This window comes from Engystomops pustulosus, chromosome 5 (genome assembly GCF_040894005.1).
Source record: "Engystomops pustulosus chromosome 5, aEngPut4.maternal, whole genome shotgun sequence".
In the NCBI taxonomy this organism is placed as follows: domain Eukaryota; kingdom Metazoa; phylum Chordata; class Amphibia; order Anura; family Leptodactylidae; genus Engystomops; species Engystomops pustulosus.
This window is the reverse complement of record NC_092415.1, coordinates 29,269,189-29,292,442: the sequence shown is the minus strand read 5'-3', so window position 1 is coordinate 29,292,442 and position 23,254 is coordinate 29,269,189. Positions and strand designations below refer to the sequence as shown.

General features: G+C 41.4%; 1 protein-coding gene and 1 long non-coding RNA gene across 2 annotated transcripts; one reads left to right on the top strand and one right to left on the bottom strand.

The window, feature by feature from the left end:
- Window positions 1-1,674: 1,674 nt before the first annotated feature.
- On the bottom strand, window positions 1,675-9,089 carry LOC140132561 (uncharacterized). Its single transcript, XR_011855674.1, has 3 exons — window positions 9,003-9,089; window positions 6,134-6,264; window positions 1,675-3,188 (listed from the first exon to the last, which is right to left on the bottom strand). It is a non-coding gene; the product is annotated as an uncharacterized lncRNA (long non-coding RNA).
- Window positions 9,090-9,176: 87 nt separating this feature from the next.
- On the top strand, window positions 9,177-21,252 carry LOC140132560 (polyadenylate-binding protein 1). Its single transcript, XM_072151479.1, has 16 exons — window positions 9,177-9,546; window positions 11,697-11,911; window positions 12,271-12,464; window positions 12,558-12,673; window positions 12,915-13,054; window positions 13,149-13,243; window positions 13,896-14,033; window positions 14,110-14,205; window positions 14,369-14,638; window positions 14,722-14,812; window positions 14,923-15,033; window positions 15,233-15,393; window positions 15,917-16,001; window positions 16,084-16,214; window positions 16,303-16,402; window positions 20,830-21,252. The coding sequence occupies exons 2-15, from the start codon at window positions 11,719-11,721 to the stop codon at window positions 16,393-16,395; spliced, it is 1,914 nt and encodes a 637-aa protein (XP_072007580.1). The 5' UTR covers window positions 9,177-9,546; window positions 11,697-11,718; the 3' UTR covers window positions 16,396-16,402; window positions 20,830-21,252.
- The last annotated feature ends 2,002 nt before the right edge of the window (window positions 21,253-23,254 follow it).

Sequence of the window (23,254 nt, the reverse complement as noted above, 5' to 3'; positions counted from 1 at the left end):
ATTTAAAAAAAATTAAATAAACCACTATACTTGCCTAGTGATGGGTTTGATGAGGCACTTTGGACCCATCTTTGGTGCTCCCAGCGCCTGCACTGCAATGCAATGAAGCCAGTGACTTTTCAAAAACTCAGAAATTTAGGCACAAATTTAGTGAAGTTTCCTCCTGGTGTAGCAAATACTTAGGGCGCTGTCACACGGGACGTTTTGGTTGTGTTTGGGTGATGCCACACATGGCGATTTTAGGGCGCTGTCCCACGTTGCGTTCGCAAACGCAGACGCAGACCAAACCGCGCCCACTGGGGCAGTCCGCGGCCTGATCACATCGGTGTTTTTCTATGGAAACGCCAGCGCGGCTCGTTCCCGATCGCAGGCGTTTCCATAGAAAAACACTGATGCGATCGGACCGCGGACCGCCCCAGTGGGCGCGGTTTGGTCTGCGTCTGCGTTTGCGAACGCAACGTGGGACAGCGCCCTTAATCTGTTTTTCCCAATTATCTTAATAGATAAACAGGTTGTAAGCAGCCAAATGCATGGTAAACTGCCAAAAACGGACCAAAACGCCATGTGTGACATCACCCTTTGCAAACGCAGACCAAAACGTCCTGTGTGACTGCGCCCTTAGGAATAACTACACAAAAATGTGACTTTTCATCTACGGATATCTATACACATTGCGGATTATCATGCAGAAAATCCTCATGCAAATCTGCAAGTTTTTTTAATAAAGTTTTTTTTAAACCTGCATGTTTTTACTTGCGCTTTTGAATCGGATTTGCGTATTTTGTAGTAGGTTTTTAATGCGGATTTACATGTGTTTTTTTCCCATATTTCTTTTTTTTCCTGCTTTTTCTTTTTTTGTTTCACCTAATCTGATTTCAAGCAAGAATCTGCAGATTTGAAAATAAAATGCTTGTACAAATCCACAAGAAGGCACAAGAAAAGTGTCACGATCATAACTTTATTTTTTGAGCAACAATTTTTTTGGTCTGCATTATTTTTATTTTTCCAAATCACTTTGAATCAATGAAATCACAATCAATTCACTTTATAGCTACTGTATTACGCTGCGGATCTTCCGCAACAAAATTTGCACATAAAAATCAGCACACAATCCGTTTCAAATACAATAAAGACTTTTTTGAGACCTCACAGGCCATATTTATCAAGCTTTCTAAACCACTATGATTAATGGAACCTGGACAGTACCTGGGTGTTTTTCACTGTTCTTTGGATCCCCTCTAATCTAGGGTGTTTTGACTCAACTACATCTGAATTGGACATGGTTCAACATCCCCTCTTAGTATTATTATGGCAGAGGTACTTATTTCCTTCTCACTATTCCAAACACATGCACACTCAGTCGAGCATAAGATGAGCTGTGAGCAAAATGTGATTTCAGGCGAAAGCCATTAGAGGTGTATGGGCAGTGGCAGGGAGCATTCACACGATGCGTTGGGTTGTGCGTTGCGTTTTTGATGCATTCCACTGGCTTCAGCCTTGATTACATGCTAAGGTTACATTGCATTTCCACTGCATCTGCTAAAACGCAATGTAACCTTAGCATGTACTTAAAGCTGAAGCCAATGGAAAGCGTCAAAAACGCAACACACAACGCAACACATCGTGTGAATGCGCCCTGAGTCTTTATCTGGACATATTAGTCATGACGTGAACTCTTACTAGCCAGTAATCTCTGGCCCACAGGGATTTTGTGATTGTCAAATATACAAGAAGTCAAAGGCAATAAGTACAGGCAGTCCCCTACTTAAGAACACTAGACTTACATACGACCCGTAGTTACAAACGAACCTCTGGATATTGGTAATTTACTGTAGTTTAGCCCTAGGCTACAATAACCAGCTATAACAGTTATCACAGGTGCCTGTAATGAAGCTTTAGTGTTACTCCTGGTTCTTATGACAATCCAACATTTATAAAATCCAATTGTCACAGAGACCAAAAAAGTTCTGGCTGGGATTACAATGATAAAATATACAGTTCCGACTTACATACAAATTCAACTTAAGAACAAACCTACAGACCCTATCTTGTATGTAACCCGGGGACTGCCTGTAAAGTGAATTTTAACATCAATACGTTTGTGAAATGTTGTGAGAAAATAAGGATTACATAACAGTAAATCTCTACGTATCACACCAAGAAAACAGGCAAAATGTATTTGTATAACACAAATGAATATATTACCATAGCTTTCAAAACACATAAAAAATGGAAATCTTCCACTGTGAATAAAGGAGCTAATCATTTTAGCACTGCTGGGAGGTGAAAATGATGTGAGCGGGTCTGTCACCTCCAGGAGGTGTTCTTCACACAGTACATCAAAGACTTTAGTTGTGCAAATCTTCTGTGCAGGCATTGTCCTTCAGATTAGATTACACTACGGTTTACTTATAGAGGTGATTAGCATGTATGCCCTAGTGTTCACCACCAATATGATACATTAGATGGGAGGGGGGGGGGGGGGAGTAAGAAGGAAAGAGGGCAAGATAAAATATAACTTTTATTAATTTTGTATAAAATGAATTGGGAGCTAAGTTAAAAGTAAATTGTTAGGGATGGCAAACAAATAGTTACACTGTCAGAAGTAAAGTAACCCCTAATTTTGTATATGTACTGCTGAATTAGTGTATAGATAGTGTATAGCTCTACTTGTAGGCCGTAATGCTCAAGAGTCACAAATTTTAATTTTAACAATCATAAACGTTCTCAGTAGAAGCTTGAAGACCTGTATCCAGTGAACTTGCGAACAACCTGCTTGTTTTCTATACACTTGACTGTCTGGGGGACGTATATACATCCCCATAGACGGCAATGGCGGCCCAGCGGTGGTGTGGCATCGTTCCGCGTCTCCAATATGACACCATGGATTATATTTGGTGATAGTTGTTCTTTTTGTAAACAACTTTTAGCAGTGTTTTGCACTGTGATGTGGCCCCTCGATGTATTTGGCGCACCGTAAGAACAAATCAGCATCAGAATTGTGAAACCACATTCATGAAGGGGTTTAGTAGGTGTTAGACTTGCTTTTTGTTGGTCTAACTTTGCGCCACAAAATGTGCCAAAAAAAATCCTTGCCTTCCCTCAGCAGCACTAAACCGTAATCAAGATCTTCAAGATTTGGCTTCTGGAAGGTTCCTGGAAAATAGCCAATGAGCAGTCTGCAGTACCTAAGATGAAGATACAAGTAAACTACATCAAACATGTTTAACCATTTTGGAACAAGACAGTGTGAAATGCAAATACTAACTACCACAGGATAGCTGAGCACATAGATAAAGGGGCTGATGGCTCTTAAAGGGATGACCCAGCTGTGTGGCCACGGTCACACGTACCGCTAGGCATCCGTCATAACGCAACGCGAGCACACAGGGGGAGGTCCTCGGCCCAAACGCACTTGCATTTCCAGGGAAACGCATGCGATTGTTAAGCTGATCGCATGCGTTTCTCTGGAAACGCATGTGCGTTCGGGCCAAGGACCTCCCCCTGTGCGCTAGCGTCGCGTTATGAACGGACGTCTAGTGGTACGTGTGACCGCGGCCTAAAGGTGCTCTGAGTTTGCAGGGGACCTTGAGAGCTAGCCATGCCCTCTCTAGCCAACCAGGACTTATTTAGGTGCAGCATTCAGTAAAGGACATTACATTTGTTTATACTTGATTTTTTTTGTATTCTATTGTTCTTGTTCTAATAATAAAGAATATTAATTTAAAAAACAGCCATAATTTGTGTGTCCGGCAATATTTGCTCATTTTGCATATGAGTTTTTTGACCACAGACGAGAAATACGACCCCATGAACAATGTTAGGGATACTCTGAAAACAGAGTGTTAGGCCCCTTCCACACTCGCGTTCCATTTCACGTCAGAGTTTGATCAGGGTGCGATCAAGGTTTGGTCAGTGAAAAACGCACATTTTGCATCAGAGAGCAATCAGTTTTCAGTCAGAGTTTGTTCAGTGTCTCAGTTTTTCACGCACGTTTTTGATGCAATTTCAATGCATTTTTCACGTGCAGAAAATGCGCGTGAAATGGACTCAGGACTGAGCTCTATCTTTTCTATGGCAATTGATGCGTGAAAAACGCATTGCACTTGCAAGTGTCCAGAGTGCAATGCGTTTTTGATACGTCTCCATAGACTTGTATGGTGCGTTTTTCACGCGCGTGACTTGCAAAAGTAGAGCATGTCGAGATTTAAACGCGCGTTAAAAAAAACGCGCGTGTGTGCTTGAAAAAAAATGCAAGTCTGAAAAGACCCATTGGTTACAATGGGTCAGAGTGCAATGCAAGTTCTGCACGTCAAAAGCACGCGCAGAAAACGCGTGTGAAAAACGCAAGTGTGAGGCCCCTTCCACACTCGCGTTGCATTTCACGTCAGAGTCTGATCAGGGTGCGCTCAGGGTTTGGTCAGTGAAAAACGCGCATTTTGCATCAGAGTGCAATCAGTTTTCAGTCAGAGTTTGTTCAGTGTCTCAGTTTTTCACGCGCGTTTTTGATGCAATTGCAATGCAATTTCAATGCGTTTTTCACGCGCAGAAAATGCGCGTGAAATGGACTTAGGACTGAGCTCTATCTTTTCTATGGCAATTGATGCGTGAAAAACGCATTGCACTTGCATTGCACTTGCAAGTGTCTCAGAGTGCAATGCGTTTTTGATGCATCTCCATAGATTTGTATGGTGCATTTTTCACGCGCGTGACTTGCAAAAGTAGAGCATGTCGAGATTTAAACGCGCGTTAAAAAAAACGCGCGTGTGTGCGTGACAAAAAATGCAAGTCTGAAAAGACCCATTGGTTACAATGGGTCAGAGTGCAATGCAAGTTCTCCGCGTCAAAAGCACGCGCAGAAAACGCGCGTGAAAAACGCAAGTGTGAAAGGGGCCTGAAAGGGGCCTTAACCCCCTCACTTACCCTATATCACTAAAACTCAGATACAAACACAGGTATGTACAATGTGACTTTTTCTTGAGGGACAATCACATTTGCATAGTAAACACTCTACATTTGTTTTCAGCCATAAGAGTACACAATAGATTGCAATCTTCAGACTGCTGATAGCCGCATACTAAGCAGTCTTCATCTGAGCCTGTTCTCAAGGTTACACCGGGTTTACATAATGCATCTGCAGCCTGGCTTGTGATAAGATACATGTCATTTGGCCAAAAGTAAACTGACTCCTATTTACTGTTAAATGCTGATTTCAGAAGTGGTGGTGGGGGTCAGCGAAACCACAGAAACTCAGATAAAGAATATGTGAAAAAACTGATGTTCTGGAGTTTTTTGGTTGTTGTTATGTCCAAATATATATATAAAGATAAGGCCACAGATCGGCCACGTTTAAAATAACAGCCTTCTCAGGTCAATCATGGATGACAAGTCATGAGCGGGTACCATAACCAATTGGAACTTGTGGATGGGCGCAGGACCAGAATCCGGAAGTGCTGGAGCAATGTGGGAATCAGTAGCCAACCTAAGGCTATATTCACATGAACGTGTGCCCTCCGTACCGTAGAGGAGGAGGGGGTGAGCGCTGCTCACCACAGCGATATATGGCACACTGAGCTGTATTCCAGGTAAAGATAGGACATGGCCTATCTTTCTCCCGGCTTTGGTTCCGCTCCTGTATGGCGGGGTGCTCCCATTGCCGTCTATGGGGGGGGGGCGTATATTCGGTGTATATACATCGGCCGTATATACGTCCCCCATACGGCCATGTGAATGTAGCCTTAGTATATGTTTTTCTTTCCCACAATCACTCCCGGTAAAACAGGATGATGACCACCCGCTGTTTCTTGATGGTGAATGGAACAGTTTCTGAGTCTGTTTTATTACAGGTTCTTTCCTCTCATATTCATACTACATAGCGCTGAATCAGAGGCAGCGCTGCAGCTTCTACTGGATCCTTGGATCATCGAGAATAACTCTGTTCTCTTAGGGTGATGCCACACATGGCGTTTTGAATCTGTTTTTGACCCGTTTTTAAGCAAAACACATGCTTTTTGCTTAAAAACAGGCCAAAAACGGATTCAAAACGGGTTCAAAACGCATCACCCTTGTTGATACACTACATACAGATGGTGAAAAACACTTAAATAAAGATTAAAAAGATTGGCCATTTTACCTCATGTTTTTTTTGTAATGTGTGTACGAGGGCTCTTTCACATTGGTGTTGCTACTCCGCTTCAGTTGCGCATTCGCTGCGTTGTCTCTGTTTTTTTTCCACTTTTTCTCCGTCATCCGTACGTTTTATCTCTGTGAACACAAACAAATTAAAAAAAAAACTGAAGGTTTAACATCTGAAATTTCAGACTCATCAGTAAAAAAAAACTGATGTATCATAGTTTTTTTTGGAGAACCCATAGGCTTCTATTGCCTTCCGTGATCCACATCAGTGAAAAAAAGGACGTTTCATAATTTTTTCCAACGGATCAGTGAAAATACAAGCCAATGTGAAAACACCCATAGAAATCAATGGCTTTGAGAGGCATCCATGGAAATCAATAAACTACGGAGCCCCAAGTGTGGGGGGCAGGATATTAGGTAATTTACAAATACATCTATAAGAAGTTCTGCTCCACTTTCTTGATATGTAAAATGAAAACTCCTGTCTTTTACCTCATCAGCCAAACATTCCTGACCATAAAATGGCCGCAGATGGAGGGTCATGTGATCTCCTAGTGTTCATGAACCACCTTGCCGCAAACTTATGATAGTATTTATGAATATAAGATTATGGTTCAGGCAGGTCAATTGCTCATGGACAGTAGGCCTTAGGCCTCATGTATATGACTGCGTGCATTTTGAGGTTGCCGTGTGTCAACTGTATGTAACCCATATCTACAAACGTACAGTAGGCTGGCACCCATGTTATATTTTTTTGAAGTTGCCCAGCAGACCATTGTTTTGTGGTGGACAACACTGTATGTAGGCCTTTTTTTGTACTCCCACAGACTTCTATGGTGAGACCGTATCGCAAAAACATTAAAAACGGTCAGTTCATGCTGTGGTGAGAAATGAGGTGACCAGAAACATCGGCTATTAAAGTCAATTGGGCCTTTTTGCGACACAAAAAAAAACTTGCGCTGGCCATTTTTGTGTCTGAAAAAAAAACAGTTGTGTGTATTAGGTTATATAGTATTACAAGGGCAGGCAGGACACATGTTAGACCTGCGGCTCCATCAATTAGTGAGAATTGGACCCTTGTTCCTGTGATCAGTGGGGGTCTCAGCAGGCAGATAGGGGATAACAATCAAACTTGGTACAACCCCTTTAATTTGTGTGGAAGTGCTTATTCATGACTAAGTTCTTTTAGGACTGCAAGTTGTTAAACAGGTTTATTTTAAAACAAACCCACCACCTCCCCGGCACCAAGAAAGACAAAAGGGATCACAGTAACAGTGTGAATATCAATTAACATGTTAATGAAAGAACAATGAATCCACATTATGTAGACGGTCTGAGACACTACAGTATTACATACAATACAACTTTATTGATCTCCTGGGGGGAAATTATTAGCAAAGTCTGTAGAAGATTTACAACACACATCTGTCATATTTGTTCCACTTTATGTAATGCGTTGTGTTTTAGGTCGCGGTCACGCGTACCGCTAGGTGTCCGTTCATAATGCGACACTAGCGCACAGGGGGAGGTCCTTGGCCGGAACACACATTTGTTCACATGTGCGTTCGGGGCGAGGACTGCCCCCATTGCGCCAGCGTCGCGTTATGAACGGACGCCTGGCGGTACGTGTGACCGCGACCTTAGACAATAAAGGAATGTGGATTCATGAAAATGAACACTTTCATATCTTAAGATATGCCCCTTATCAAGCTTACCATTTACCAAAGAGTAAATTGCCCATAGTGGCCCTCAAATTATATTGTAAATTGTTACGGCATCTGCTCAGCTTTCTCCTTCAGCATGGGATAGATTGTAAACTCTTGTGAGCAGGACTTTGAGGGCGCGTTTACGCGATGCTTTGCATCACGTTTTCTGATGCGTTTTTGACGCATTCCAAAGGGTGATGCCACACATGGCGTTTTTGGTCCGTTTTTCCCATTTATCTTAATAGATAAACAGGTTGCAAGCAGCCAAACGCATGGTAAACAGCCAAAAACGGACTGAAAACGGATGTTTAAAAACGGATCAAAAACGCCATGTGTGACATCACCCAAAGGCTTCAGCTAAGGTTAAATTGTGTTTCCACTTCCTCTGCTAAAACGCAATGTAACCTCAGCATGTGATCAAAGCTCAAGCCTTTGGAATGCGTCAAAAACGCATCAGAAAACGGGACGAAAAGCATTGTGTGAAAGCGCCCTCACTCCTAACCATGTTATTACTTAGTAATGCCGTATTTTTTCTGTACAGCGCTGAGGAGTATGATAGCGCTATATGAAGATTTATTATCATTTATAATAAGAAAGGCGTCATTACTCGCCGTTCAGCTGAGGTATCTGTTTTTTAGGGGAGCCCCTTGTGTTGGTCCACCATGACTACCCCTTTCACAAGCTGCTAGTTTTGGGGGAAATATAAATGTATTACGACTGTCTGAGCTGTGTCTACACATATCAGTTTTGTAAATTGTTTTTGGTTGTATGTTTTTATATATATTTATTTTTTTTAATATAAAGCTGAACCATTAGGTCTACAGTTTATCAGTACAGTAATCTCCTGCCCGGCACACAGTCGCCATGTCTAAACCACGCCTGTAGCTCAGTGCATGACGTGTGCATGTGGTTGCAAAAAAGACATGTGCCGCACACGTGCGGGCAAACGAGCAGCATTTTAAAATTACGAAACTACATTTCCCGGCATGCACTGCCATGCTTAGCCGCTAGAAAGTGCGCGGAGGGACGCCGGGAGTTGTAGTCCATTAAGCGTCTCCGAGCCCAGGTCCTTCTAACTCTATACGAACGGGCTAGTTTCTGTTATATGTCGCTATGTAATACATATCCCGGTAACGGTTATGTTTAGAACACGCCGCTAACCGCGCTCTCCACCGTTGTCGTCATCAGTATACAAAATGGCGGCGACTGCGAAGAGGATTGCGAGGTATCCCCGCCCCTCCGGGCCCCGCCCACTGCAGTCACGAGTTGGTGACGTCAGGCGCGTCAAAGGACGCCGTACGTGCGTACGCCCGTATAAATAGTGCGCCTCGGCACTGCGGCCTTTTCCCCTCTACCCCGGCTGTTAGTGCTGTGTGTGAGTGTGTGCTCGGAGCCTGGCCTCGGCACACATTTCTTATTATTAAAAAAAATTTAAAAAAATAAAAAAAAAGCAGAAAATTCCCTTCAAAAAAATCCTAGAAAAATCCCCCGCACCTCAGCTCCTCTTCTCTTTTGACGTTTTTTATTTTTCACTTTTTTTTTTCTGTGGATTTTAACACGAGAAGCAGAAGCGCTCTCATCCCGCCGCCGATTTTAACGTTCGAGAAAACAGAAAAAAATTCTACAAAAGAAAAAAAAAACGGAATAAGTAACGCGAAGTGAAGAACCGCAGGAGAATCGTCACAAGGAGTCGTGAACAGCAGCGGTGAGTAGCCGGGGTCCGGGTGGGGGACGGGAGCCTCATGGAGCTCCGGCAGCAGACACAACATGGCCGGAGCTTCCTCATAGCAGCCCGGGGGAGGCGGCCGCCATGGCCCTGCTCATGGCCCGGGAGAGGGTGGGGGCTGCACCCTCCGTGTGGTGGGGTAAATCCTCCCCGTGTTCCTGGATAGAGGAATGGAGGGTTTATTATTTTTGTAAAATCTTTATTTTTGCTTATATCTGCGGTAAATGGGGTCAGGGGTTAGTAGTTCTGTAAGGGTTAGTGTTGTAGATCTATAGGTAGGGAGATTGTAGTCCCTATATAATGTATAGCTACAATATCTCCAATGTATAGGAACTGTATACTTAGTATATGTATTCCCTGTGGTTTTATGTAGAGGTAAGTTATTGCCCTAGTGTCTATATAGAAGTGTAGAGGTACTCTATGGGTATTCCCTGTATATTTGTCAGTATATAACGTATTTTGTCTGTATTGATCTGGTATTGTATATACATGCCTTGTATGGATAACTACAGGTACCCTGTACTCTATAGGTTTGATATTGTGTAGGTAGTGTTCTCATGTGTTTGAATATATTTGTTATTTTGTGTATGTATCCATCTCTCCTCTGTAGGTGTTGTATAGGTTTGGTATTCCCCCTGTTAGTATCTATAGGTAGGCTAATGTATAGATTGGAATTACCTTTTTAAGGTATGAATTTGTGCAGAATATTCTATATGGATTTGGTATTTCCTGTATGTGTAGGATTAGTGTACTTTGTATGACTGCTCAGCTCCTCCTGCTCTATAATGTGCAGTTTGCATAGAATACCTCAACTATGCAGTACGTTATAGAGCAGGGGGAGCTGAATGGATTGTACATTGTTTCCTATCTGCAGGTAGGATGTTATAGAGCAGGAGGAGCAAAGTAGATTATAAAGCAATCAAAAGGCAGCATGTTATAGAGCAGATGTAGCTGAGCAGGTTGTTTAAAGCAGCATGTTAGAGTATGTATAAGGTGTTCTGTTCCACCTGCTTTATTACTTGCTGCCCTGATTCCTCCTAAACCTTGCCTTTGCCATGTGTTTCGGTGATGACAGTGCTGCACATGCATATATGGCGTTCAATCTCTGACGTCAGCAGTGACTCCTGTGTGTGTCAGTGTGCGGTCACACATGTATTACACATGATTACAGGAATTTAAAGACCCCCCCCCCCCCTTTTAAAAATAACCAGAATTGGGGAATCTCCTCTTATCACATGACCCAGAGCCAGGTCACATGGGAAAAGGTCTTTGATAGCAGAGTCCAGGTGGGTCGGTGGCGGAGCAGAACTCGGCTTGTTATAGTAATTAGTAATTCTCCTGCTTTTCTTTGTTACTGTATTCGATATGACAAAGTTGACATTTTCTTGTACCAGTGTAACTACCTGACAGCTGGTGGCATGGAGGCCGCTCTTGCTGGTCTCTTGCTATTGAGGCCTTGTTTATCCCTTCGGAGGCTTTAGTAGTAGTTGTAGGAGGTTGTTTCTGCATGACATGAGGTGTGTCCTTCCTGATATCACGCTTATGATGTACATGGTCAGATCTGGCAATGTGTGACTCATGTGAGCGCAGTACTACAGCTGCTTCCCTTGTCGTCTTTTCTAAAATACACATTATATTCTGCCTCCACATAACACATGTGAGACATTGGATTATACGGTAGGTTAGGTTAATGTTTGACCTTAATTATATATTAAATACCAATTGTCCCTGGAAAAACCTTATGAGCTTGACTATATACAGTGTACCTGACGGGTTGTAACCATATGTGCCGATCCTGCTTAATAGGCCAAATGGAGTTTACTTTTGCACCAGCCATTCATGCTGGTCTCCATAAAGGAAATCTAACATCAAAATCATGATGAACCAAGGACTTGGATCCAGGCCCTGTGACGGTGGTAATATTTTATAATTATCACCCATGGCTCTTTCCTTCTAAAATACACTTTAAAATTGTGCTAATGAGCCAGAATAATTCTGCGGGCAGTACAAGAGCCCTTAGGTTTAAACCTAAGCCAAGTACAAAGAACTGTCCCATTAGGTTATATTCATGTGACAAATGTCTGACTGTAAGATTAACTGGCTTATGTTTGTTTGTTTTTTTTTTTTAGTTAAACCTTACCACCGGAAAAAATGAATCCAAGTGCTCCCAGCTATCCTATGGCATCCCTGTATGTGGGGGACCTTCACCCTGATGTCACAGAGGCCATGCTGTACGAAAAGTTCAGTCCTGCCGGTCCCATTTTGTCAATCAGAGTATGCAGAGACATGATCACCCGGCGATCTCTGGGCTATGCTTATGTCAACTTCCAGCAGCCAGCAGATGGTAAGAACTGTTTTGTTTGTGTGTGGTCAGACATGCACATATGGTTTAAACATTGTGAATCACAAGACCATCTACGCTTAAAGTCATGTATGTTGCAAAGTTGGGTGTAGGTTCAGGTTGCAGGATGGAACGTCTGCTTCTATATTGTGTTTACAGGGCTGCAGATTCCAATGAAGCCTTCCTAAGTATTGAATTAAGTTCTGTAGAAGTAAAATAATGACACCCATCCCTGTAATGCATAATCTCTCATCTTGTATAGAGGTGACAAATTAAACTTTAAGGTCTCCTGGCTAGACTGTACTAAAGACTCTTAAAGATCTCGTGTGAATACTTGGCTAATTTCTTTCCTCTATTACCAGCTGAACGTGCTCTGGATACCATGAACTTTGACGTGATTAAGGGAAAACCTGTTCGCATTATGTGGTCTCAGCGTGACCCATCTCTGCGCAAGAGCGGCGTGGGCAACATTTTTATCAAAAACCTTGACAAATCCATTGACAACAAAGCCCTGTACGACACATTTTCTGCCTTTGGCAATATCCTGTCTTGCAAGGTAATTACCCTTTAGATATTTTTTTTTAAAGATTTTTTTTTTAATTTTTTTTTTTGCTGTATCAATGTGTAACTAACAATATGATATTTACAGGTAGTCTGTGATGAAAACGGATCTAAGGGCTATGGATTTGTACATTTTGAGACCCAGGAAGCTGCAGAGAGGGCCATTGACAAGATGAACGGCATGCTGTTAAATGACCGCAAAGTGTATGTATTTTCCTCAATGATGTGAAGTTTTATGTGGGTGTATTTTGAGAACAGTCTGGCCATATTCCTTTAGGGCCCATATAGATAACCATAGGCCACTGTGCATAGGTCGGAAGTTGAGCATCACTTTCAGATGTGATCCAAGGAGCACCTAATCCATAATTATTAGTTTCCCCTGGCTTTTTTAGACATAAAAAAAAAACCCTGCATCTGAATAATTATTCTCTTTCCTCCAATAAAGATTTGTTGGTCGTTTCAAGTCACGCAAAGAACGGGAGGCAGAACTTGGAGCTAGAGCTAAAGAGTTCACTAATGTCTACATTAAGAACTTCGGTGAGGACATGGACGATGAACGGCTCAAGGAGATGTTTGGCAAATATGGTAAAGACCTTTGCACTTGTTTTTGCAGTTTTATGTCCAATCATCTACCACCTATTTCACTTGTAAGCTGAACTACATTCTTATATCATTTTAGGACCAGCGCTTAGCGTTAAAGTTATGACTGATGAAAGCGGGAAGTCCAAGGGATTTGGTTTTGTTAGCTTTGAGAGACATGAGGATGCACAAAAAGTAAGTTGGAGCAAAAACTGGGTTTGGGGCTTTTTGAATGCTTTGGTAAAATTAAATGCTAGTTGGTTTCAGTCAAGTGGCCAAACAACTAACTTGTCCATTTATTAGGCTTAACGTTATGTATACATATTTTGGAAATTCTGTACAAAATGCCTAATTACAAGGCTCAACAACACCTTAAAAGAGCACATGAGTGAAATCTGGTTCATAGAAATCTCGTTATACCGTTTAGTTAAAATTTAATTCATTTTATTTAATCATTACACTTATTTAAAAACAGCAGTATGACAATATAATTTGTGAAATACAAGCAAAAATTAAATTATCCTCGGGAGTTCCACTAAAGCGTCCACACTCCACAGGAATATATCCAGGTTACTGTCCACATGTAAATTAATCAAAAAGGTATTATAAAGTGCCAGTGCCCCGATATACATACATAGATTTATCACAAGAAATATTGTAAAGTGCCAGTGCAACAGTAAATGGCAGTACAACCTGACATAAATATGACTAAAGTTTTAAGTGTTATGTGCCCTTTTTATATTTGTATGGAATGGCGAAACTGGCTTACCCATGTTCTGTTTGGTGTGGGCGCTGATACCCCTAATTACAAGGCTACACGAGCTAACTATGAAAATTATGTGTTTAGGCTGTGGATGAAATGAATGGCAAAGACATGAATGGTAAAGCCATTTATGTTGGAAGAGCCCAGAAGAAAGTTGAGAGGCAAACTGAGCTTAAGAGGAAGTTTGAGCAAATGAAGCAGGACAGAATCACCAGATATCAGGTATGTTGTGTCATCTTGGTTTTCTGTGTATTTTAATGTTGACGATGGGTTATTAATCAAATTTCTATGTCTATAGGGAGTCAATCTCTATGTAAAAAATCTGGATGATGGAATTGATGACGAAAGGCTCAGGAAAGAGTTCTCCCCTTTTGGTACCATCACCAGTGCAAAGGTGAGTGTGGTTCTCCTAAATTTATAAGCTCCATCATATTACTATTGCAATTTTCAATTTTATCCATTTTCAACAAGGAGACGTGTAAAACTAAATCTAACAATCAAATATTTTATTTGATCATGTTCATTTCTGTTTTATTAAATGTGATCTAATGTTTCAGGTCATGATGGAAGGCGGACGCAGCAAAGGCTTCGGCTTTGTCTGTTTCTCCTCTCCAGAAGAAGCCACCAAAGCTGTCACAGAAATGAATGGTAGGATTGTAGCCACCAAGCCATTGTATGTCGCCTTGGCCCAGCGCAAGGAGGAACGTCAAGCTCATCTGACCAACCAGTACATGCAGAGAATGGCCAGTGTCAGGGCTGTACCCAACCCAGTCATCAATCCTTACCAGCCCCCACCATCCAGCTACTTTATGGCAGCTATTCCACCGGTATGTTTTAATAACTACAGTCCATAAATTAACTTTGGGTCATGTGAAAATTTGGCTTTACTAAATGGCTGCTTTCTCTTTAGGCTCAAAACCGTGCTGCATACTACCCAGCTGGACAAATCGCTCAGCTTAGACCTAGTCCTCGCTGGACAGCGCAAGGAGCTAGACCTCATCGTAAGTAGTTTATTAAAATTAAATGGTACTGGTGCAGCTTTGTTCCTTGTTGTTGGCTTGGTTTTAATTGAATAATTTGCATAATATGAACTTTCAATTTTGTATAACAGCATTCCAGAATATGCCAGGAGCCATCAGACCTGCTGCTCCAAGACCTCCAACTTTCGGCACAATGAGACCAGCCACTTCAGTTCCACGTGTAGTATCAGCTCAGCGTGTTGGTAAGTTCTGGGATACCGGTTTTTGTTAGTGTGTGGAGTAAATTTCTGCTCATGCATGACATCTGCTCCCCTCACTATTGCGGTAGTTGCACTAAATGAAAGTCTTCATGCGGTAGAAGATTTTCAAAATGTTATCACTTTAACACAACTTTATGCATAAAATGTTTACCTATAGTTAGTTTTTCTTTTCTCTTCACAGCAAATACTTCAACGCAAACAATGGGACCTCGTCCCCCGGCCGCAGCTGCTGCAGCAGCCGCCACCTCCAATGTGCGCTCTGTGCCTCAGTATAAATACGCTGCTGGTGTTCGTAATCCTCAGCAACACCTTAATGCTCAGCCGCAATGCGCTATGCAGCAGGTAAGCAGTGATTAGTTCTTTGTCAAATCCAATTAATCTCCATATGGACTTGTAAACTAAAGTGTAAATTGTTGCCATAGTTGTAGGTAGATAATGTGATTCTTGGATGGATCTGGGTGCAATGAGATAAAAATGCATTAATATTAGCGGGACCTCCGGGGACAAAAATTAAATTGTTCTTGGAGCTTGTGCCATTATATAGCACAATGATATACTGTAGTGCTTTACATATCATAAGGGACATATACAAAAAATAAATTAGATTACCAAGTCAAAGAACAATGAGAGAAGGCCCTGCTCGCTACATCTTAGTCTAATAATGAAGGGGTGACCCAAGGTAAAATCTGCAGTGAAATTAGATGTGACTATTTTTAGGAAACGTTATATGTAACATTATGCCTGCAGATCAAAGTATAAGGCGGTGTATTTTGTTTCTATTTGACTGTATTCAAATTTGTGTGCACATTTTTTGGGGAAACATTGATTTGTGTAGTGTGTTAATGTATAAATGTTTGTTTTGCAGCCTGCTGTCCATGTGCAAGGACAAGAGCCGCTGACTGCCTCTATGCTGGCCTCTGCTCCGCCACAGGAACAGAAACAAATGCTGGGTATGTACAGCTCTACATGACCACCATATAGTGCACACTGTGAAATGGCAGAGCTTGACGTGACTTTGCTCTTGTTTTCTAGGTGAGCGTCTCTTCCCTCTCATTCAAGCCATGCACCCAACGCTGGCCGGTAAAATCACAGGAATGTTACTGGAGATCGATAACTCTGAGCTTCTCCACATGCTTGAGTCACCAGAATCTCTCCGCTCTAAGGTATGTGCAGCGTAGTGCATAATTTCCTAGTGGCTGTCACTGCCATGGTGTAAGTGTACAGTGGTAACAAGTGCTTTCTTAATTTTAGGTTGATGAAGCGGTCGCTGTGCTGCAGGCCCATCAGGCTAAGGAAGCCGCACAGAAGGCTGTGAACAACGCTACTGGGGTGGCAGCCGTCTAACGTGCATGTGAGTTGTGCTCTCCCTGTTTTAAAAGGACAGAAGTCTAACACGTAGTGTAGATCTTTGGTGTAAAACTCTATATATCGGACACATTTTTAAAGCGTCTCTCCTAATGCAGAGGTAACTGTATTCTTTATCCATTGTTGTCGTATCTGCAGCGTCGATGAACAAAGGCGTCCCATTTTACTCCTTTTTGATGAACCGATCGCGCTCGAGGGAATCGGAACGGATTTTGTCACATTCATTCTACAAACTATCAGTGTATTCACTGCAACGTGGTGTCCACAGTGGGGGAACTATATACTAACTCAACTATTCTACAGCTTGCAGTGCACTCCCTATTCCCATGTCATCCTCTAAAATTTCCTCCTACCCTCTAAAAGGAGTGGTCAGGTCCAAGAAATGGGATGACTGGTGTGACTCTTTAACTTCTCCGACATTCCATATAATCCATATTACTGGAATACGAACTCTATGGGCCCTACCCTTTGACGTCATTCGTGACTGAGGGTCATTGACGCCTGTATGTCCAGGACAACTTTTACAGTTAAGCGTTTCTTTACGTGACTATCTTTGGAAAAAGCTTTGCGTATCAAAACGGCTTTTACTTTGATTTTTTTTTCATGACTTGTGAAAACGTTTTTAAATAAAACTGAATAAACTTTTAACAAAATGTTATAAATATTTACAGCATCAGTCCCACCCTTTCCCCCGTTCATTAGATGCAGAGGGTGCATGTACTTCTACAGCTTTGCAAGCTGTAAGCGAAGTCTTCCCTTCAGCTTTGTAAACGTTCTTGCTCGGACATGTATAGCCATATGGCAGTCGTGAAGGGATAAAATGCGCACCTTAAAGTTTTCTATTAATGTACCGTTTTTACTGCCTGTGTTTTCAGATGTGAATCTGTACGATCTTGATAACAAATTTTTGTTTTTGTTTGTACGATACAATGTTTTTTCTTTTCAATAAATCAGTTAAAAAAAAAAAGTGGTGCAGCCGAGCTCCTGCATTTATGACTTCAGTATAGAAGAAGCTGGCGCTTTAGCAACTTTAGTCACCAACTAGATGTGTGGTAATTCCACACCGGTCACAATTGGACCGAACAGAGGTCCATGCTGCGTTTAAGACATTTCAACAATAGTTTGACCCGGCCCTTTTGCGTTTCCATTTTTCACTCCCTACCTTCAAAAATCCATAATTTTTTTTTTCCATGTAAAGAGCTGTGTGAGGGTTTGTTTTCTGCGTAACGAATTGCACTTCATTGTGCTGGTATTTAATCGATACCGCTGCATTTCGCACAATTTTCTTGTAGACCTGTATCTTACGGCTTTCACTGTGCGTCCCAATTGACGTGTCTCCTTTTATTCTTTGGGTTGGTGCGATCACGGGAATTCTTAAATTTACAAAAATTTAAACCTGTTCAAAAATTTTGCCATCTTCTGGCACAAATGTTTTTTTTTTTCCGGTATACGGAGCTGTGTGGTATCATTTTTGTGACTTGACGTTATCACTGCTACCATTTTAAGGACTGTGGCCGTTAGCTTTCTTTTTACAGTATTGAATTTTTTTAAAAAAATGGTAATAAAGTGGCTTTTTCAACTTCAGACGCTATTTTCGGTTACAAGGTTAGACTCCGATAAATATTTTGATTGGACACTGGGAAGCGGCAATGCCTACTAACATGTTTATGATTTTTACTGTTTGTATTTATCAGTATAGGGAAAGGGGATGATTAGAATTTTTAGTTTTAATTTTGAACTTATTTCTAAATTGTTCAGACCAACTAGGGTATGTCTGATCATATGATATACAGGGTACTTTAACCCTAGGCTGTCTGATCATGAATTGCTGCCATACTACAGTATGGGAATTTTGCACATGGATTACAATGTGTAAAACAAGATTACCATGGCTCTGTGTGGCTGAGGCTGCCATAGCAAAGGATCGCCACACCCTGATAGTACTGGGAGCAACTATTTCAGCCAACATGGGGGCACCCAAGTTCTGGTGGCTTTGCCGCTGCTGATCAATGGGTTAACACCCACAAATATTGTGGATATATCAGCACTTTTTCCGTGAATTGGTACAGGTCACTTACTGTGGACTGGTTCTGCTCCTACCAACTAAGCTTTGGGTGTTGTAGTTTAAATTGGTATTCCCGTTTCAGCAAGTAATTGATATTTGTGTAATAAAATAAAATATACAACTTTCCAATATAATTTCTGTATCAATTCAACTCTTCTAGATCTCTGCTTGCTGTCATTCTATTGAAAGCTTCAATGTTTACTACTTGTGGATGGAAAACTGGCAATGATCACATGTGCACGGCTCGTTATAACCCACAGCTCTGATTACTGTCATAACGAGCCGCGCACGTGTGTGACATGGACAGATTTCTTTCCAATACACAATAGAATATAGAATAGCAAGCAGAAACCTAGAAAACGAAGGAACTGAAAGTACAGGCGGTCCCGTTACGGACACCAGACTTGGATGACCCCTAGTTACAGGCGAACCCCTCTTCCCACTGTGACCTATGGTGAAGCTCTCGGTTATAGTCCCAGACTGCAATGATCATCTAAGGTCCCATTACAGCAAAAAATTTTGAAACTCCAATTGTCATTGGGTCAAAACGAAATGTGTGGAGCCACAATAAAATGTACAGTTTCGACTTGCATACAAATTCAACTTAAGAACAAACCTTTCGATCCAATCTTGTATGTAACTTGTATGTTTCCAATCTCGTATGTCTTGTATGTTTTTTAACTTTTTATAATACAATTTGCTTTTGCTGTAATGGGAATTCCCCTTTAAAGGATGTGTACCAATTTTGCAAGTTATTCCCTATCCATGGCACAGGGGAAAAGGGGGTTAATACTGCTGGCACCCTCACAAATCACAAGAACTGACCCTCAGAATTGGGGACCCTTGTTCTCCAGATTGCAGAGTAGAGTTCCTGATTCATTCATCTGACATGTAAGGGAGTGTCAGATGGTTGAGCAAAGCTCTCGGCTACATTCTGCACTCGCATAGACATTTAGTGCCACTGTACGAGAACAAGCCGTGCTTGGCAACTTCCCACACTACCGAAATATTTAAATGAAGCATTCAGGCTGATTCTGGACGCTAACCTCCCACAAGTCCTTATGGATTGGTGATTTGGTCAGAGGGAACCTGTCACCACAGACCTCATTGTCACGGAAGACGGGCTGCATTGCAAAGATGTCTCCCTGCCTTTTCTGTGCATTTGCATTACACTATAATTGTGTGTTTGCTTTGCACCCAGACAGAATTGCGTTGTAAGTACCTGGTTTGGCTCCATTTAAGGTGACTAATCTGTGCTGTTTACCTCAATACTCAGCTTTCAGCCCCCACCCTTGTGCTCCTGTACATGAGTCCTTCCTCCTGCTCCTTCACTCACACAGGGACAGAGCTCATGGCCTGGTTAGATGACGACAGGAGGGAAGGAGTTGTGCAGGAGCACAAATGTGGGGGCTGAGCAGAGTGAATAACCGGCACAGATGAGTCACTTTTCTTTTCTATTGCGCATCCAAACCTGGGACTTTCTGGAGGATTCTGTCAGGATGCAGGGTAGGTTAAAACACACAATTATATTGTAATGCAAATGCACAGAAAGACATTATCTTTGCAATCCTGGTGTAATGGGCTTCTGCATATGTCTTTGGTGAAAATGAGGACCCTGGTGACAGGTTCCCTTAAAATTGCCATGTAGAGCCCACAGCAAAAGTCAAACTGATCTCGGTCCAGAGCTTACAGTGCCTATGCTATGATGCAGTGAAGCTGGTGTAGTACGCCCCTATCCTGTTGTTGGGGTGATAACTTGTCAGCTTATTTACAATGCATTTAATAACTTATAAAATGTGTTCATGAAATGTAAAAAAAGCTGTACAGAAAATGCCAAAAGCTACTAACCTACTGCCAAAAAGATTAAAGGAAATGTACTACCTAAATCCTTGTTGATAAATCAGACACTTACTCGTAGAACCAAGCACTGTGACTGGTAATGTTGTGTCCTCCTAAAAAACACTTTTAAAATTATGCTGAGGCAAAAGGGCTGTGGTGCATAAAGCTTCACAGGCTGTTACACTGTGCAGAAATGCCTCCCTATACTCTCAGATTACACTAGGCAGAGGGGATTGGGAGAAGGTATTAACAGCTACTAAAGGGGGCAGGCTATATACTCGGAGGCTGACCAATGCATTTACCACCATCAGCTTGTGCTCGATTTTAATAGGTTTTCCAAGTTTTTGGTGGTAAAATTAGGGCCCTCGGCTTATGCTCAAGTATATAAGGCAAGTGGCCCTGGTTTATTATGATGGATTTTGATGGTAGATTTCCTGGTTTTTAATTGGGTACATCAAAATAAACAATCTGGAAAATTGTACTAATTGCCTTTTCCTTTTTGCTCCTAGGCAACTTGGGAACTTCACTTTATCTGAGAAAAATATCAAAACATGGAAAAATGTAAATCTCTTGAAAAACACTGAAAAACATGAAAATCAAATAAAAAAGGAAGGAAACGACAATGCTTACGTACACACAAATGCCAGGTCCGGCCTATCAGTGCTGGTCCTAGATATTAAAAAATAAATAAAAAATACACAAAAAAATAGCAAAAATAATAAAAACAAATGGAATTGTTTTTTTAAGACCCGGGGAAAGGCATTTTGAACACAGTACGAGAAGTTAAGCATTCCTTTCTTTGATTTTGTAATTCTTTTATTGTTCAAAAGTCCAGAATTTCGCCACAGTTGGTCTTGTGGGAAAGATAGCTGGGCACAAACATCATTTGGATTATAAAATTCTTGCTTTAATAAAATTACTTAAAACATTGAGTCAAGTTGTGGTAATTCAGTGCATCTCTACTAAATTTGTGTGATGGGTAATGAATGATGGCCACACACAAAATACTGGGCCTAATTTTGTCTTGTTTTAAGGACATGACATCAGCCTGGAATGGGGTTTTTCCACTTTAATTTTGCTTGTGACCCAAATCCAGGCCTGAATTGGTTAACAAGTTTGATTTCCATTGATGGTTTTTTGTGATCAGCACATCCAACTTTGTACAGAACAAAATATTCGATGAGAATTTTATTCATTCAGATTTAGGATGTGTTGGTGTTCCCTTTTATTTCTTGAGCAGTGTAGTTACATGGGTGAGATTTCATGAGGGGGATTCTGAACTTAAGCTGATAGTTTAATAGGGTCAAATCTGGAGATGGGTCCCTTTAACTTAATTTAAACTCTTCTCTAGAAGTTTGGCTGATGTGAATCACAGCCTTGCTCTGTACTATGCAGTGACTACAACGTATGTTGTAGAGAAATCCATTTTTCTTGTGCCCCCTAATCTTCGCTGTGTGCTTACCTGTAGGTCTCCAAGTGTGGGATGTCCAAGATGAAGTGCTGTAGCCCTAATGCATGTAAAGGCCATTCAGTCACTCTACTCCATTCTCTATACATCTGCCACTGCTTGGTTTATTTCACACTCCTTTACATGAATGGAGCAGCGGTGATCCCTTAACTTAAGACATGGAATAGGACCAAGTGGTCGGGTCAGTTTATCCTCTAATGGGAAGATGCGGGATAACTTATTCTTTGCTGATGACCTTTAACATTTGAGGTTAAAATTGGACAACCAGGCTAAGGTGACTTGTTTACATGTCTGCTCCTGCATAAGAGATGAAATTTCCCAGAATTTGGTGCTGACAGTACAATTTGGGGACATTCTACCATAAGGCTGGAGGTTCACTTATAGCAGCTTCCTTTTTATACTCCAGTTCCTTGATTACTCTCCCCCTGTAACAAACTGCCAAAAACTGGCATAAAAATGTTTCTTTAGCCTATTGCAGTCTTAGTTATTTTTAGGCATATTTCACATACATTTGGTGGGTATGGGGCCTCACCTTACATATCACTATCAAATTAAAAGTAACATTATGTTTAAAGCCGAAATATTCTTTGGCATCCAGAACCTTAATGGCCATGCATGCTGAGGATTCTGGGAAGGGGATGTGCAGACGTTTTTCAGGGTGGTTAAAGGAGAACTCTTCCTCCAGTCCTGACTAACTCTATTCGGACCACCTGCTGTCTTTAGACGTTATCGAGCGCAGGTCCAGAATCTGCAGCGACTTCTTTCGATGCGGGAGCAGGACACTAGGGAGATGCTCTTTGTTACCACTTCTCCACTCCTCACAGCATCATACTGGGCGAGATGCATAGAGGAGCAGAGCTGGCGTGGCACCGGCTCTATAGATTACAAAGACATCATGTGACCGCCGGGTCTAAAGGGGTTAATCGGAGCTGCTGGGTCTCGTTAAACCCAGTACAGCTCTGATCAGTCCCCAGTCACAGGTGTTCTTTTATGACCTCTTTGGGGACATATAAAGTAAAAACAAAAAAAAATCAATGACATTTCCCCATATAATAGAAAAACAAATCCCCTGCTACACTACAAAAAGCATCACCTTAGTTGCCCCGTTTTGCCTGAGATCATACATATTGTATATCAAAATGACCGAAACAATATAGGGAATGCATTAATGTTCATTTTGAGTTAATTTGAAAAATAAAAGTACTTATATAAATTACAAAACCTTTTAACCCAAATGAAAAATGGGGAAAAAATGTTTAAACTTTTATTACCTTTTATAACTAGCTGTGTCCTGAAAACAATTGGCAAAAAAAGAGCTATGGCCTTTAAACTGGCGCAAACAAAAATGTGCTAAAAATGCCAGGTCACTAGAGCCTTTTCAGGCTGCGTCACTTTTAAAAAAAGAAAAATCAATGTTATGACTTAGTCATGGCCAAAAGTTAAAATGATACAAATGTTAATTTTTA